At 46.3% G+C, this 17,095-nt stretch overlaps 1 protein-coding gene across 1 annotated transcript in view; it reads right to left on the reverse strand.

Moving 5' to 3' along the window:
* MYLK (myosin light chain kinase) overlaps positions 1–8,241 on the reverse strand; it is a 190,334-nt gene extending 182,093 nt beyond the window's left edge. The window contains exon 1 of the mRNA XM_052638190.1: positions 8,077–8,241. Coding sequence (XP_052494150.1) covers positions 8,077–8,241 — 165 coding nt within the window. The remainder of the gene's footprint in view (positions 1–8,076) is intronic.
* Positions 8,242–17,095: the final 8,854 nt, after the last annotated feature.

Consider the following 17,095-nt stretch of genomic DNA (forward strand, 5'->3'; position numbering starts at 1 on the left):
ACACAGTCAAAGGCTTTGGCATAGTCAATAAAGCAGAAATAGATGTTTTTCTGGAACTCTCTTGCTTTTTCCATGATCCAGCAGATGTTGGCAATTTGATCTCTGGTTCCTCTGCCTCTTCTAAAACCAGCTTGAACATCAGGAAGTTCACAGTTCACGTATTGCTGAAGCCTGGCTTGGAGAATTTTGAGCATTATATTACTAGCATGTGACATGAGTGCAATTGTGCAGTAGTTTGAGCATTCTTTGGCATTGCCTTTCTTTGGGATTGGAATGAAAACTGATTTTGGGGCTCCAAAATCACTGCAGATGGTGATTGCAGCCATGAAATTAAAAGACGCTTATTTCTTGGAAGAAAATTTATGACCAACCTAGATAGCATATTCAAAAGCAGAGACATTACTTTGCCGACTAAGGTCCGTCTAGTCAAGGCTATGGTTTTTCCTGTGGTCACGTATGGATGTGAGAGTTGGACTGTGAAGAAGGCTGAGTGCCGAAGAATTGATGCTTTTGAACTGTGGTGTTGGAGAAGACTCTTGAGAGCTCCTTGGACTGCAAGGAGATCCAACCAGTCCATTCTGAAGGACATCAGCCCTGGGATTTCTTTGGAAAGAATGATGCTAAAGCTGAAACTCCAGTACTTTGGCCACCTCATGCGAAGAGTTGACTCATTGGAAAAGACTCTGGTGCTGGGAGGGATTGGGGGCAGGAGGAGAAGGGGACGACAGAGGATGAGATGGCTGGATGGTATCACTGACTCGATGGACATGAGTCTGAGTGAACTCCGGGAGTTGGTGATGGAAAGGGAGGCCTGGCGTACTGCGATTCATAGGGTTGCAAAGAGTCAGACACGACTGAGCGACTGAACTGAACTGAACCTAAATTTAAGTAGTCACGTGTGGCTATCCTACTGGACAATGCAGTTCTAGACCTCAAACAACTCATTCACAATGAGGAAGCAAAAGTCAATAAACAGTAACTGATAAAGCTGGACATTAATTTTAAAAAATGAGTCACAGAAGTATTATAGGAGTTCAGAGGGAAGCAATTGAGGGCTAGAAAGCTAAGATTTAGCTCAGATTTACCTATGGTGTAGATCTATGTGCTAACGTCTAAAAAGAAATGCCAAGAGATGTTAAGCAAAAAGAGCAAGTTGCAGATCAGCGCATGTACATGGGTCCATTTGCATATGCAAAATCATATGCGGATTTATGCTTATATTTACATGGAATATTTCTGGAAGGATACCCAAACTGTTAATAGTGTGTACCTCTGGAAGTAAAGGTCAAGGCACAGAACATTTTTACTTTTGCTGGAATGCTTGTTTTAAAAATAGTTTAACATTTAAATAATTATTTTCTTTATAATAAAATTATAAGCACAGAAATGATTAATGAATAATACATTTTAAAAAGGCCAAGGTAGTCAACTCTTTCCTGTGGTTATTACTCACGAAAGATTTTATGTGATTATTGGGAATTTTCTATATCCTATTACCCTGGTTCTTCTGTCCTCTAATAAAATGCTTTAAAGAGAAAATATACTTAAGGAAAGTAACCTGAAGGAGGTAGGGTTTACATGGACCTTGATGCTGGATAAGATGGTGTGGGAGAAGGAAGGGTATTCTTGATAAAGGCACGACCTGAGGTAAAGAAGGGAGCAGGGATGCATGGATATGGACAGGAACACTGCAGGGAACAGGATGGGGGATGGGTGGGGACAACAGCCGCTAAGAAACATGGGACCAAATGCCTATGAACTTGACTGGCAAGAGGCCTGGAGTCAGACCCTGTCACCTTCTCAAGGAAATCGAACGTTTATTGAGCACCCGTCAGGTGGTGGCCACTGCGCTACTCCCGGGCACAAAGATGAATAAGAAACAGCCACTGAGTTCAAGGAACCAGATGCCACATGTGAAAGGGATGGCAGCATACAGTGAGACGGATACAAGATCTGGACCCGGAAGTACTGCCTCCTTCACTTAAGGACAGAACCTTGGCAACGTCTGTAATTACTCTGAGCCCCGGGGTTCTTCTATAAAAATGGGGATATGAGAGCATTATGCTAAGTGAAATAAGTCAGATAAAGACAAATGCTGCATGATATCGCTTATATGTAGAGTCTAAAAAAATATAACAAATTAGCGGATACGAAAAAAGAAGCAGACTCACAGATATAAGAGAACAAACTGGTAGTGGTTACCAATTGGGAGGGTGGGGAAGGGCACTCTACGGGTGGAGAGTAAGTGGAACAACTATTGGGTGTAAGATAGGCTACCAGGATGTACTGTACAACGTGGCAAAATAGCCAATATCTTGAAATAACCATAAGCATAGTACACCATTTAAAAATTGTATGAATTAAAAAAAATTTTTCAATGGGGACAAAGCTACTTTGCCATGAGGACAAAAGGACTAAGATCACATGCCTGACACCAATAAGGCAATGAGAAATGCTGGCTCCCTTCCGGTGCACTCTGCCGCCATTCCTAATCAATAGGGAAGATAAAATGCCTTCCCTGTTTACCCTTTCTTACAAAGGTGATAGCAGAACAAAGTACCCATGTTGCATCTGTGTGGGTGAGCAGGGCTGGGCAAGCGATGCTAGAGGGAGGAAGGAGGAAAGGGCTCAGGGCTGGAGAGCCAGGAGTTAACCGGAAGGGCCTGTGGGCAGAGCTGAGGAACCTCATCACAGGCTTGAGGACGTTAAGCAGGGAGGTGACCGTCAGACCTGTAAGGCTGTAAGGATGAAGTGGGAGGACTGAAGTCAGGAAGCAAGAAATCAGTTTCCAAACCACTGCAAACCTCATCTTAATCGCCTCTAAATTCCTATAGTACAAACTATTTAATTGTACTATTTCACACATTTAATTATACTGTCATATCCTACTGTTTTATACGCACATGTTTTTCTTAAGAACCTGTGGTTAAAACTTACTAATACTTCTGAGCACAGGGAATTCCCTGACAGTCCAGTGGTTGGAACTGGGTGCTTTTACTGCCTTGGCCTGGGTTTAATTGCTGGTTGGGGAACTAAAATTCTGCAAGCTGAGCCCCGCCCCGCTTCCCCCAAAAAAGATTTTTGAGGACAGAAAGCACACTAGATGCTTCCTTCAAATTTCTCTAAGTGGTTGAGCGCTTCTGAGTTAGAAGTGAACTGGGAAGAAGTTAACGGGGGAAGGATACCACGGTTGGTTAAAGTGGAAACTGAGGAGTTATTCACGTTTTCATGGATCAAGTCTGCTCTGGTCCCTGCCCCCACCCTCCATGATGAGGCCAGGCCAGCCTTTTATTGTGAAGCCCCTTCAGTGAACACTGAGCCCCTCAGCCTGGCCTGAAGCCTCATTTGGGCTGTACTTCAAGAGGCACTCAGATATCAGCTCATTTGATTCACAGCACAGCCAGGGCCTATCAGCATGTTTGCTTTGTCTGATAAGAATGAATTCCAGGGCGAAAGGGGAGAAATCTCCAGTAACTCCAGCATTTTCTCCTACCATCTCAGTCCTTTCGCACTTGGCTCTGTGTCGGGTAGGCAGTCCGCTGGCACTTGGGCTGCCCTCATGGGCAGCAGAGCAGGAGGAGGCATTTCAGTGAGCATCTGGCATGTGCGGGCGCCCGGCTACCTGTCCACGGAGGCCCCCCGGACCCTGGGCCCAGGAACACTCCGCAGGCAGCGGCACACCACACCCTACTTGCATCTGCACTGCCGGGCCCGCCTATGCCCATGGGTGGACAACAGACCCCCACATCTGAGTTTCATCTACCTTTTTAGTCCCCTAAGCAAACCGCTCTCCTTGACCATCATCCCACTCAGTCCCAGCAAAGTCTTCTCATGGAAAGAGGCCCATGATGACGTTAGAAGTGGGCTCAGGGCCCTTCAGCAGAGAATTTCAGAGTTCTGGGTGCTCAGAACGTGAGTGTTGGCGTGGTTCCACTGGGTACATCCCTTGGGCAGACAGGACGCCCTGCTCTTATGTGATGGTGTGTTCAGATGACAAAACAGGTTTCTACAATGTGGGTTCAGGTTGTCTAAATGTGGTATTGATGAGCTATGGATCCAAAGTTGAATGAATTCTGGGAAAATATAATCTTTTTAAGCTGGCAGAGCCAAAAAAGAAAGAGGAGGGGGTAGGTAGCCTTGGCCTAAGCAGTAGACCCTGATTAAATAGTTTTCTATAATGACATTAAATCATCACTTAACACCATATGGTTGACTTCCTCTTAAGAGGCCTTAGACCCTGTTGGTTCAAGCCAGATGGCCACAGCCAGGGAGGAGCAAATCCCTCTGGGATGCTTTATCTGCAGGGCACATTCAACTCAAGTACTCCCCTCACTGTTGGTAGATTTGGTAAGGGTCTGAAAGGGTTTTTTAGTTCTTTTCTGTGCTGTGTCTTCTCCCCTATTTATTCCCATTATTTAAAGAGATAGTATCTCCACATGCATCTCATTAGGTGTTTATCAGTTAGGAACACTTTCTGTAAAATTTCCTGTGTGAATGACCACAGTCAAAGATCCTATCTGGGAAACTCTCTAAGCCTTCGGACTTTTGGGTCTTAGCTGCTGGTCTTTATGCTCCCTCCACTGCTGTGCCCTCCACACCCATGCACATTGCCCATGCCCACACTGACCAACCCTTTGTATTCTGGTTTGTTCCCTCATAGTTTCGATATGACTGCCTGAGCTCCAGGCATCAAATCAGCAGTTAAGATAGGAAGCAAGGGTGAGGTGGAATATGAGATAACCAGTGATTTGTTTTAATCAGAAAAGCGAGAGTTTCCCCAAAAATACACAAGCAGACTTCAGCCAAATGTGTCACTAAGCCACTCTTCGCTGCAAAGGCAAATGGTGCCATGGCTCCTAGAACAGAAAGGAAAGGGCAAAGGGGGCTGGCTGTGGGCCACAAAGTGGAAAAAGCCTAAAGGATATGAGGAGGTGACCCCATTTGGCGCTCGGTCTTTTAAAACAGAAAATTCCCGCTCGCGTCACTCAGCCTCTGCCCTTCCCTTCTCTGAGGCTGCCAGATCAGGTGCATCCACTGTGCAACTGCATTTTGGCATCCAAACAACCACTTCCTCATTCTGGAGTCATCTGACATGGCTCTACCTTGATGCAAGGCATTCCTTTGTGTCCTTTGCTACACTGATAATACACACTCACAACATGCTAGTTTATAAAGCACTTTCTAAGAAAGATCTTCCCTCTGTGGTTTTCTCTGGAAGTTCTCAGATGGAGCCCAGACACTCCACCGAACATCTCTCTGGAATCTTCTTCCTTCTGTGTCCACTATGCACCAGCACACTGTCATGGTGTTGTTCTGGGTTAATTCCAGGGAGTTGATGAGTGGTAACGGAGCTCCCCAGGCTGACTTCTAAGAAACACGTTCACTTTGACCTACAGCCCACATGTAACATACAAAGTTAACTATTTCCTCAATACAAGCAAAATAAAATGTTCACCTAGAGAATGCTCTGCTTCAAGAATACTGCAATCAGCATCATGAATGTATGAAATGCCATTGAATTGTTTAAGATAGTCAAATTTACATATTTGAATGTTACCTCATTAAAAAAAATACTGTTACTACTATACTTTTTGACTTTATGAATTGCTCTTACCATTTTCTTCCTCAATTTGTTTTCTTTTCATATCCCTGCAGGCCTGAAAATACAGAAACAACTAACTAGCTGTTTCTTTTTCTCTTCTTCTATCTTTCTTCTCAGATAAGGTAACCAAAGTCCAGAGAAGGTCTGACCTGCCAACCTGAGGATAACTGAGCAACAGAGAACTCCAGTGTGTGTACTCCTGGGTCAGTGTTCATTCTACAAAGGTTCCAACTCAAACAGCCCAAAGGCTCAGCTCCTTCATGACCTCCACAGTCAGTGAGCGAAACAACACCTCTCCGTCTACAGACGCTAAGTCATCTCTTACTCTCCACAGTTTGCATTAATTTGAGAGAGGAGTCCATCTCTGACAAGCAGTAGTGCAGGAGGGTGGGTATGGATCAATTTCGCTAAGCCATTTTTTTCAAAAGTTCACCTTTAATTTTTTAAGTGTAAATCCAGTGTTCTATAACATACTCAAAAAGCCGTGCAACCTTGTTGTTCAGTTGCTCAGTGTCCAGCTCTTTGTGACCCCATGGACTACACAGTCCATGGAATCCTCCAGGCCAGAATACTGGAGTGTGTAGCCTTTCCCTTCTCCAGGGGATCTTCCCAATCCAGGGATTGAACATAGGTCTCCCTCATTACAGATGGATTTTTTACCAGCTGAGCCACAAGGGAAGCCCACTATCTCCCAGAATTTGCTCAGACTCAAGTCCATTGAGTTGATAATGCCATCCAAACATGTGCCACCATATGCAACCATGTGCAACCACCACCAATACCTAATTTCAGAACGTTTTCATCATCCCCCAAAGAAACTCTGCACCCTTCAGCAGTCACTCCCCACTCCTCCTCCCTAGCCATCAGCAACCACTCAGCTACTTTCTGTTGCCATACATTTGTCTGTTCTGGACATTTCAGATACATGGAATCATTCAATATGTGGTCTTCTGTGTCTGGCTTCTTTCCTTTAGCATGCTCATTTTCAGTGTTCATCGTGTTGTATCATATTTTAAAACTTTACTCATGTTTCTAAATCCCCAAAGACTCTTCCTGTTGCTTCTTTCCTGCCAGTTATGGGCATGGAAGAATGGGGGACCACAGTCAGAGCAACAGAAAAGAGCACTCATCCTGATAGAGCCCAGAGAGAACAGCAGACCCCTCAGCAGCATCACCAACATTCCCCTCTTTAAGTAAAAGATACAATATGACAAGGAACATCAGATCTACCAGCAAACAGTCAACTAGACAGGCTTCTGTAGAGAACATAACATAGCCTCTGAATACTCTGCAGATGACCACACAGCCAAACCTGCCACTTAAACAAAGGCAAGGCTCAGCAACATCCGGGAAGAGTGATGCTGTTGACCCCTTCCATCCACAGACTCAACTTGTAGACTCAAAGTGCAACCTGTGAGTTCATTACCTCACCTGTCTTTTGCTCAGATCAAAGCCTTCCAGCTTCTAAAGCATTTCTTGGGAAGACTGCCTGTGTTTAATCTAGGACAAATATTACTTGCAAACCTCCTGACTTCCATGTGCATCTCCATGTCAAGCTGATGATCTGACTTCCTGGTGGCTTGAGCCAGCAGCTTACTAATGGTCTGTCCAGCTGGGCATAACCTCAATGTTCTTACTGATAGTCTTCCCATCTTCTTCTCCTTTCTAGTACAAGGTGGACAAGGAAATATCATTGTCTGCTTGCAGAGGAAGAAATGGATGCCCAGTAAGGGCAAGAGACCAGTACTTATTAGCAAAAGGTGACAGAACTGAAATGAGGAGTACTGTCTCCTACCCCATTGCTTTGGATGTACCAGGTGGATACACAAGAGGTTGTTAACCAAACACTCCTTCCAGGTAGGAAGTAAGAGAAAAATGAGAGTTCATTCTCCACTGTCCAGATTTGAGGGCACATCTTTAAACTGATGGTTCAGATATTAAAGAATTCACTGCAATGCAGGAGACCCAGGTTCAATCTTGGGTGGGGAAGAGCCCCTGGAAAAAGGAATAGAAACCCACTCCAGTATTCTTGGCTGGAAAATTCCATGGACAGAGGAGCCTGGCTGGCTACAGTCCATGGGGTCGCAAAGATTGGGACACAACTGAGCAAACAACACACACATTTAAACCCAAGTTGTACACTTCCTGCCATCACCGTGCCCTTCTCCTATAATCAGGTGCAGGAACCAGAGCGTGACTCGCACAAATAGCAAAACATCTCAGTGTCCCTCCCCAACACCCAATTCTCCAACACAACCCAAAGTCAACTGTAAACTGTAATAGGGCCGATGGACTTGTATGCATTTTATATGAGGGTCCAAACGAAAGCAGGCTTTCTGCCAGGTCAGCCTGCTGAGAAGGCTGGAACAGAAGCAACTGCCCAGCCCACGCCCACTTCCCCACCCTCCTACCCACCCAACCACCCCCACCACCCCGCTCCCCGCCGGAGCCGCCCACTCAGCCTCACTGCTTACCCTCCCTTCAAACTTGGCGGTGGCTCCTTCCTTGATGCACAGGTTCCGAGGGGGCAAAGTGAAAGCAGGGGCCTCAGTCAGGGGCATGGAGCTGACTCTTGAGTGATCCACAGTGAGGGAGGTTTTGGAAACGTGTGTCTGGGCGGCCAGCTTCACATCCCCCATGGTCTGCAAACAGGAAGGAAGATCCAGTCAGACAAAGTACAGCTCGTCCTCCCTATAGGCGGCCGGGTACCCAGGGTGCTGGTTGGGTTTTACAGGGAGACTCACTAGGTCAGGGTCCACCTGGAGCTCCTCTCTGGGAACCAGAGGCTCTGTCCTCAACTTGTGAAGCTGTAGGAATGAGGCCCAGCCCACCCCAGCAGCAGCTCCCAGGGCCATGTCCTGGGCTCCCCCAAATCCCATGGAGAACTTTCAGGAGAGGGGCAGCTGGGGCAGGAACAGAAAAACCAGATGGTTCTCAGTGCTCTTACAGTGGGTTTCTAAAATCAGTGCCTAATAGTATTCAACCTTCAGAATCAGTATCTGTGTTAGGCACTCTTAGTAGGAAGTAAAAGCTTCTTTTGCCTGAACTGTGAGGGCTCTTAGGCTAAAGAAAAATGGGATCCATACTCCCAGGAAGGAGAGAGTTTGAGATTTATACGGCAAGGAATCTGGGTGAGGTGAGGCGAGAGTGTGGGGCTGAAAGCAGGGAAGGAAGCAAGGCTGGGGAGGACATCCCATTTCTGCGGACCAGACTGTAACAAAGCCTCAAGGCCACAGGACATCAGAGAAGGGGGCGTTTTAAGGCTATCGGGCTCACTCCTCCACTTATAAGCGAAGCCCAGAGGAGGTAAGTCACTTGCCCAAAGAGTCAAAGCACAATGATGGCATCACCGACAAGAAAACCGGGCCCAGGGCCTCGCTGTCTGTGGGGCTGGCAGGTCAGTTGGAACAAAGGGACTTCCTTTGGGTTAGTTCTAGAAATGGGATCATTAACAGGTGTGAACCAGGTTTTGGTTGCAAACTTCAGAAATGGACTCTGGCTCTCATAAAAGGAGAAGCGATATGTTGGAAAGATGGGGAGTGGGAAAGCTGTCGAAGTCCACAGGAAAGGCTGGAGCAGCAGGCTGGGAAAACTGGCAGCAGTGGAGAGGAACCAGGTCGTCAGAGCCCAGCCAAGGTTGCTGGACACCTGTGCCACCCCCTGGAGTGTGTCCTTGTTCCAGATTCTAAACCAGGTGGGCGCCTCACTGGGCTGGGATGGTTCCACTCTAGGGACCTACGCTGGGGACCATGTGTCCATTCTTACTCAGCATGGAATCCACAGTACCTGACCTCAGAGGACTGCAATTTAACAAATACCTGCTAAACTAAAGAGTATTTCTAGTTTTTATTTTTCTGTTCACTTTCTTAGGATCTTTAGTCACAAGCTTAAGTCCCATGCAAATGGGATAAGCTGACAGAGATGAATAGTAGTGTCTGGGCATATAATTAGTTTTAAATTTAATAGCATCTAACAAAAATAAAAGAGAGATGTATTTTGAAGTACAAGTTAAAATAACAAAGACCTAGGTACATCCCTTGCTTGATAAACCTAGCTTTCTCTTTCACTGATGAGGTATCAGCTTTGCAAACAAAATCCTTTCAAAATGATAAGACTCACAGGTTCACTGGAGTAAGTAACAAGAAAAACCAAATTTATGTAGCATTTAGTATATACCAGGAACTATTCTAAGCACCTTATAAACAATAGTTCATTTCTCCTTATAACACTAGGAAACAGATCATCTCATCATCCCCATTGTATAGATTAGAAATGGAGGCTCAGTGAGATTAAGAAATTTGCTTAGGGCCAGGCAGCACTAGTGGTAAAGAACCTGCCTGCCAGTGCAGGAGACGCGGTTTCAATCTCTGGGTTGAGAAGATCCCCTGGAGTAGGAAATGGCAACCCACTCCAGTGTGCTTGCCTGGAGAATCCCATGGACAGAGAAGCCTAGAGGGCTATATAGTCCATGGGGTCACAAAGAGTTCAACACGACTGAAGCAACTTAATGGCACCCCACTCCAGTACTCTCACCTGGAAAATCCCATGGATGGAGGAGCCTGGTAGGCTACAGTCCATAGGGTCACGAAGAGTTGGACACAACTGAGCGACTTCACTTTCACTTTTCACTTTCATGCATTGGAGAAGGCAATGGCAACCCACTCCAGTGTTCTCGCCTGGAGAATCCCAGGGACGGTGGAACCTGGGAGGCTGCCGTCTATGGGATCGCACAGAGTCGGACACGACTGAAGCAACTTAGCATGTACCCATGGCATTTAGCAGGGGGCAGAATTGGCATTTGATCCCAGGTGTGCGGCACTTATTCTTAAGCGCTGGGCCCTTTTGCCTCCTGTAAGCAGTCAGAGTTGGCTGGTGGGATGGGTGTTTGAGGTTGAGGTAATAAGGGAGGAAGCGGCGACCTCTCACCACACACGCATAGACCCGAGACTTTCTGTGTGTCACAGCATACCATCGACAGCATTAAAAGGGGAATGATGATCTGGGACACAATGCTTTCAAGGAGAATAACGGACTGGGACGTCCCTGGTAGCCCAGGGGTTAAGAATCTGCCTTGCAATGCAGGGGAGATGGGTTCCACCCCTGATTGGGGAACTAAGATCCCACATACTGCAGAGCAACTGAGCCAGTGCACCACAACTTCCGAGCCCGTGTGTCACAGCTCCCGAAGCTAGTGTGCTCTGGAGTTCCTGTGCTGCAACCACTGAGCCCACTCGCCGCAGCTAGAGAGTCTGTGGCGCCACACAAAAGACCCTGAATGATGCAACCAAGATCCCATGTGCTGCCAAAGACTCAACACAGTCAGATAAACAAGTGACAAAGCGCCCCAGGATTTAAAAACAAACAAACAAACAAAAAGAATGAAGGATTAGGACACTTCGTATACAAGAATACAGCTGACATAACGAGCAAGCTATCACTTGGACAGTTCACAGAAGATGAATGACCACAACACAAATGGACGCTGTCTAGCCTCAATCAGAATCCAAGAGTGCAAGTTAAGAAGAGGTCACGGTTTTTAAAACTAACCAAACTGACATTTAAAAAGAAAGATAACAAATACCAGTGGGACCATGGATACCACTCATATCCTTTTGAGGAGTATAAATAGATGTAATCTTTCTAGAAAGCAATTTGGAAAAAAGATTCTGAAAAAAACAGTCCATTTCTTTCCCCAATAATCCTACATTCAGAAATGTGTTTTCTGAGAACAAATCAGAGATATAGTTCCAAATTTACATAAAAGAATGTTTACCACATTATTTATAGGGAAATACATAGAAAAATAATCTAGTTAAACAGAAATAGAAAGAAAAAAACAGTTAAATATCCAACAGTGAGAATTGGTTAACTATATCAGGCATTTATGAGTATATATTTACAAGGAAAATAATAATAGGAATTGACTGACATAGAAATTTTAAGCCAAAAATAAGTTTCATAATGGAAAATTTCAAATGGGAAAATAGAACGGTAAAAAGTGAGTACCTTGAATACCCATTGCTGGATTCAACAATGACTATTTTGCCATATTTATATCATTGTGTTTGTGTATGTGTTTGCAGAACCATTTCCAAGTAATCATGATATAATTTTAATGGCAAGCATCAGGATAGAGTCATTCACTCATTTAAAATATATATATTAAACATCTGCTGTGTAACAAGGGATACAGCAGTACACAATGACATGTGTGTGTGATGAGTGGGGTAACAGGGCAGAGGAGGAATGGGGTTCTTACCTCCTGCAGGGCCTGCCAGGACCATGCCCTGGAGGGGCCACTTCTCCACCTGCCCTCCTCCACTGCCTCTGAAGTGAGGGGCAGACATGCTGTGCTGCCAGCACCAGTGATCAGGTCGAGTAAGTGCGGGTGTCACAAGGGTCACACCCAGCCACGAATCCAGGGCACTGATATCTTTCAGCTGTGGCCTGGGCAAGGAACTTCAACTCTCCTGGCCTCAGTTTCCCTTTCTGTAAAATGGGAATGATAATAACTTCACAAGGTTGAGGGGAGGATTTGAATGAGAGTGTATATGAAACACTCAGGGCAGCATAAGAGGCACTTAGTAAATGCTAGCTGTCAACATCATCATCCAGCTCCCAAAGGGAAAGCAAGTCCCCCACCCTGTAGGACAGATCCTTTCCACCAAGGACGGCAAGCCCAGGTCAGCCTGATTGTCCCCTGATTGTCATTGTATAACAGCAGTGGGAAGCAGCTGGCAGACCATGAGGAGGTGGGCAGGAGGGACTGGAGCCCACGCACACTGTTCTATCTGTCCCAGACTGAAGAGGCAGGGTTCAGGCACCCGACACCGTGCTGGGCCCTAATCTTGCTCAATCCCTGGTCCTACAAGGCCATTCTGATTATTCTCCTTTCACAAACGAGGACACCAGGGCTCAGAAAGTCAACTCCATGTAATCCAAGGTCACAGAGCTAAGAAGTGGAAACCAAACTGAATTCTGATCGCAGCCATACCCTGTGGGCTTCCTGGAGGGCCCCAGGCCCAGACGAGGCATTTCCTGCTTTCCCCAGTAATGGGAGATGCCATAGGCAGAGGCTTGGGAACTGCACAAAGGAAGGGGGAGGGGGAGTGCAACACTCCTGCTCTCAGTTCTGGCTTTGGAAAACACAAGACTCTTCCTCTCAGCTTTCAGGGGAGCTGGAAACTAACAGTAGTGACATCAGGCTTAGAATCCTCTCTATTAATCCTCTTGATTCTGACCTTCTGAGGTCTCTTGAAGGTCTTGGATGCTATCAGCAAAAGGAATATGCTCAGCCTCAAACACAGAAGACAGAAGTAAGTCATCCATCCCTGGCCAGGTGGGAAAGTCTGGCTTCAGGTTAGAACAGGCAAGTCAGTGCAGCAAGTGCACTGTGAGGAGTGAGGGTGGGTGAGCAGGCTGGTATTAACCAGAGCCCACTCCCAAGCTGGTCAGGTATACCAAGCAGCTCTGCTCAGCCTATCGCTCCACCCACTGCCATCAGCCACATAAACAGATCCTGTCCACACTGCCAGTGAATGATTACTGACATATTTGGAATGCTCAATCAGAATAATAATAATAGTAACAATAATAATACAAAACATCCTTGTTCCCTTCTAATGCCTCATCCAGCCCAGGGACCACATTCCAATCAAGAGCACCAGGGGGGCTGGGTGGTTTCTGCAATAATTTCTCTACTGGCAGAGCAGTGCTCAGTGGCTAGAAAGGAATACCCCTAGCTAGGGGTTCCATTCAACATGAGTTAAATGCAGATCAAAGGAATAGAAGTAAGAAGAGGGAAAAAAAGAAGGGGGGATCAGAAGAGAGGTGGTCTGAGAGCTGGAAGCCACACCCCGCCACACGCTCACAAGGCGTGGGCCAAAGCTCACTTCCAAATAGGGTTTTCCTAAGTAGCAGAGTTTGCTCATCATTCAAAGCAGCACTAAATTAATTTGAATTTGATCAAAAGCAGTTCAAATTCTCTCCTGAACCCAGAAAGCTGAACACTTTCAACTATGGAACGATGGCCAAAAGAGGGCAAAAAGACTGAGGCAAAAAGACTCAGAGAAAAGTTTCCAATCAAGAATCATGTTATACAGCAGAAGTTCAGAGAAACCAGCTGCCCCTTCCCCACCCAAAGTGCACACATTTCAAATGATCATTGTCCTTAAGCACCTGATCTGGCAGCAAGGCATCTGGAAATACCATACCTTCCCCACAGGGAAGGGCTCCCAGCGGGCTCTGTACTGGAAGCCTGGTAGTCGGCTATGAAGCCACGGAGCCACGGGCACACAGCAGACACAGCAAACCACCCAGGTGCAAATGCCCCCAGCAATGACAGCTCCCTCTCTCCACCTTAATCCTCTCTCTTCAGAGCCCTCAAATCCCAACAAATGCCCTAATCACTCTTAATCCTGGAACGAGCTCCTCGGCTGTGGGCTGAGCCCGCTGACTTGCCATGACCCACAGGAGCAGGCAGTGGGACAGGGCCACACGCCAGAGAATGGACGCGCCTTACCGTGGCCTCTCCCTGGGCAGCTTTACCACAAGTCAGGACGCGTGGGCGGCCACTGCACCACTGTACCGCTGAGATGCCTGTCCAAGGTCTGTCCGAGAAGGACAGTGAGGGAGAGCCAGGGCTGCCGCAGAGCCCAGGGCCAGGCTGAAAAGTTAAGGGGCGTTTGGCTGACTGCTCGCAGATGTTGCAACTTGCCTTGCACCGGGCAGCCAATTTCACTCGGTCAGAGAGATCTGTTGTTTCAATCCGCCCAGCTGGGGTGACCTTTGAAACCCCTGGCTGCCAGCTGCAGAGGCTCTGAGTGGAGTCTCAGGGAAACCAAGAGTGGAAGCTCACAGGTTTTGACTTGTTCAGAGCTGCACGTTCCAATCCGAGTGTGGAGCAAATGGAGGACTCTGTCAAGCCAAGAGCTGAATCCTTGGCAGGGCTGGGCCCACCCCCAACTCCACATCTGGCCTGGAACACAACCCAGCTCTAGACACATCTGGTCTAGGATAACTACCCAAGGCTGGTGGGACCCTTGCCTCCTGAGACCCAGCTCCCTCCTCCTTGAATTGAAGAAGCCTGGTTTATGATCCCTGGAGTGGGAGCAAGCCCAGAGAGCAGATGGACAGGGGACTCCTGTGTTGCAACCATCTTAAGGAATCCGGGCTGAGATTTGAACCACACTCCACAGATTGTGTTCATGTTGAGAAGATCTAGCAGTGCTGGTCCTGACCACTGGAGAGCTTCAGAATTAGTCCCTGGTGCATACTTCTAAAGCATGGTACCAAGGTGATGTCCAGACCAGTCCCTTTCCTCTGGAGGAGAGAATGTATTTCTATAGTTCCAAAGGAATCTCTCATCCTATACAACTCACACCTTGGGACAGACTGCAGATGTCCAAATCAGAAATGAGGGTTTGGAATTAGAGGAACCTGGCATGCTGCAGTCATTGGGATCACACAGAGTCGGACATGACTGAAACAGCTTAGCATGCACACAAGCTGTTCTGCTGGCTCATGTCTGATTCCTGAGTAACTGGTCTTCTCCTAACACCTAGCTGACTCCTTAGCCTCTAGCTCAGCAGTTCTCAAACGTTTTAGTCTCAGGGCCCTTCATGCTCCTAAAATTATTGAAGATCCCAAAGAGCTTATGTGTGTGAATTGTTGCTATCAATAGTAACTGTATTACTAATTAAAACTAAAGAAAGACTAATTCATTCAAAAACATTAATAATGATCTCATTATATTAACATAGATAATAATTTTTAAAGAAAAATATATTTTCTAAAATAAAACCAAGAAAAAGTTTAGTAAGAAGAGTTGTTCATTTTTGCAAATTCCTTTCATTTGTATTTAATTTCTATTTCTTTAATAGAAGACAGATTTTCATGTCTGCTTCTGTATCCAGCTAGTTATAACATCACACTATTTGCAACCACTGGAAAATGTCACTTGAGACATAAGGAGAGTGAAAAAAGCAAATGACATTTTATTACAAAAAACATTTGGGCCTCCTGGGTCCATGAAAGAACCTCATGGTCCCCCAAAGTCTGCAGGGCCCACTTTGAGAACTGTCGCTGTAGCCTCTCCCCTGTACCAACCCCTCCATCACCATCTCCTCTTCTGTCCTCTGGAAAGCACACAAGTGAAAAGGGAAAAGAGGTTTTATAGGAGTATTGGTGTGTGGCTTTGAGGGGCAGATGGGAAAGAATGAATCAATACATAATTTTATTCCATCTTTTTTTCCCAAGAGAAAGGCTAAACACATGTGGACCAGAGAGATTTGAAGACAGACACAGATGAAGGTAACACCTTCAAGTTAACTGAATTCTTGGTCAAGACTGAATATGCACCCCAGACTCTGGAAGACCTTAGACCTTGCACATGCCAGTTATTCAAGTATTTTATGGATAATAAAGGAAGAAATTGAATTAAAAAAAACAACTTGCTATTCACCACTGAGGAACAGAGGTGAATCGAAATCTAGGTCTTCTAGACAGAGGTCTCTTGGAAGGCAACAGGGCTGGAAAGTTATTTTGAACTGGACAGAACCAAGGATGGTAATTTGGACAAAATCGTGGAAGGTGTATCTATCACACACATCACAGTCGGCCCCTATGTAGTCATGTGTTATTTGATGAACATCTGTCTCTCCCACTGGAACACAAGCTCCTGCAATGGGTCATGGGTTCTGTGTGTTTCATTCACTGTTGTATCCTTAATGGCTAGAATACAGATGAGCCCACAGTAAGCTCTCAATAAGTGCCTGTGAAATACATGAATAAATTGAAAGTTGGGCTAAAAAAAAGCATTTAAAAACCATCACTTCCAAACTGAGGCACTACTTAATTTTGTTGTGGAGCAAACATGTGAATGTGAGAAAGGATGTAGGGAAAGGAGTGGGTGAGCAGGCCACAACAATAAAAGAAAGTCTATTCCCTGGGGCCTTCTGGCATTTGGTTCCAGACACACGGGTGCCAGTCCTGGCTTTAGTCCTGGCATGGAAGTCGTACATCCTCTCTCCGCTGAGCTTCTCAGGCTTGCTGGGTGTGAAGTGAGCACGATTACACCGGGCCCTGGGTACACTCTCTGGGCTTCCTGCTGGCATCCTTGAAAGACTCTGATGGGTTCCTGGGTTCCTAAGGGAAATCAGGCAAAGCCAGCCCACTCCTCCCCCAACCCCACCACAGTTGAGTTCTTCTCTGAACCCACCGACAGCCCCTCCCTCCCCAAGAATGTCCTGGGCCTTTCCTCTTGAAAGACACAATAAAGGAGGGGTGGCTTCTGCAGGCAGAGGAGCTGCTCCCACCAGCCCAGCCACACGAGCAGAGGAGCAGACCAGGGTGCGAGGAGGGCATCCGCTGAGCAGCTCTACCCTGAGTGCCCATGCCTTTGGCAGAATGTTATTTTTTAATTTCCTTAAAAGGGGATCAAACCAAATAAACAGCCAACCGAACGCACAGTGAGAACGAGTGAGGCCTGGTCTC

Source organism: Budorcas taxicolor, chromosome 1 (assembly GCF_023091745.1).
Source record: "Budorcas taxicolor isolate Tak-1 chromosome 1, Takin1.1, whole genome shotgun sequence".
Lineage (NCBI taxonomy): Eukaryota > Metazoa > Chordata > Mammalia > Artiodactyla > Bovidae > Budorcas > Budorcas taxicolor.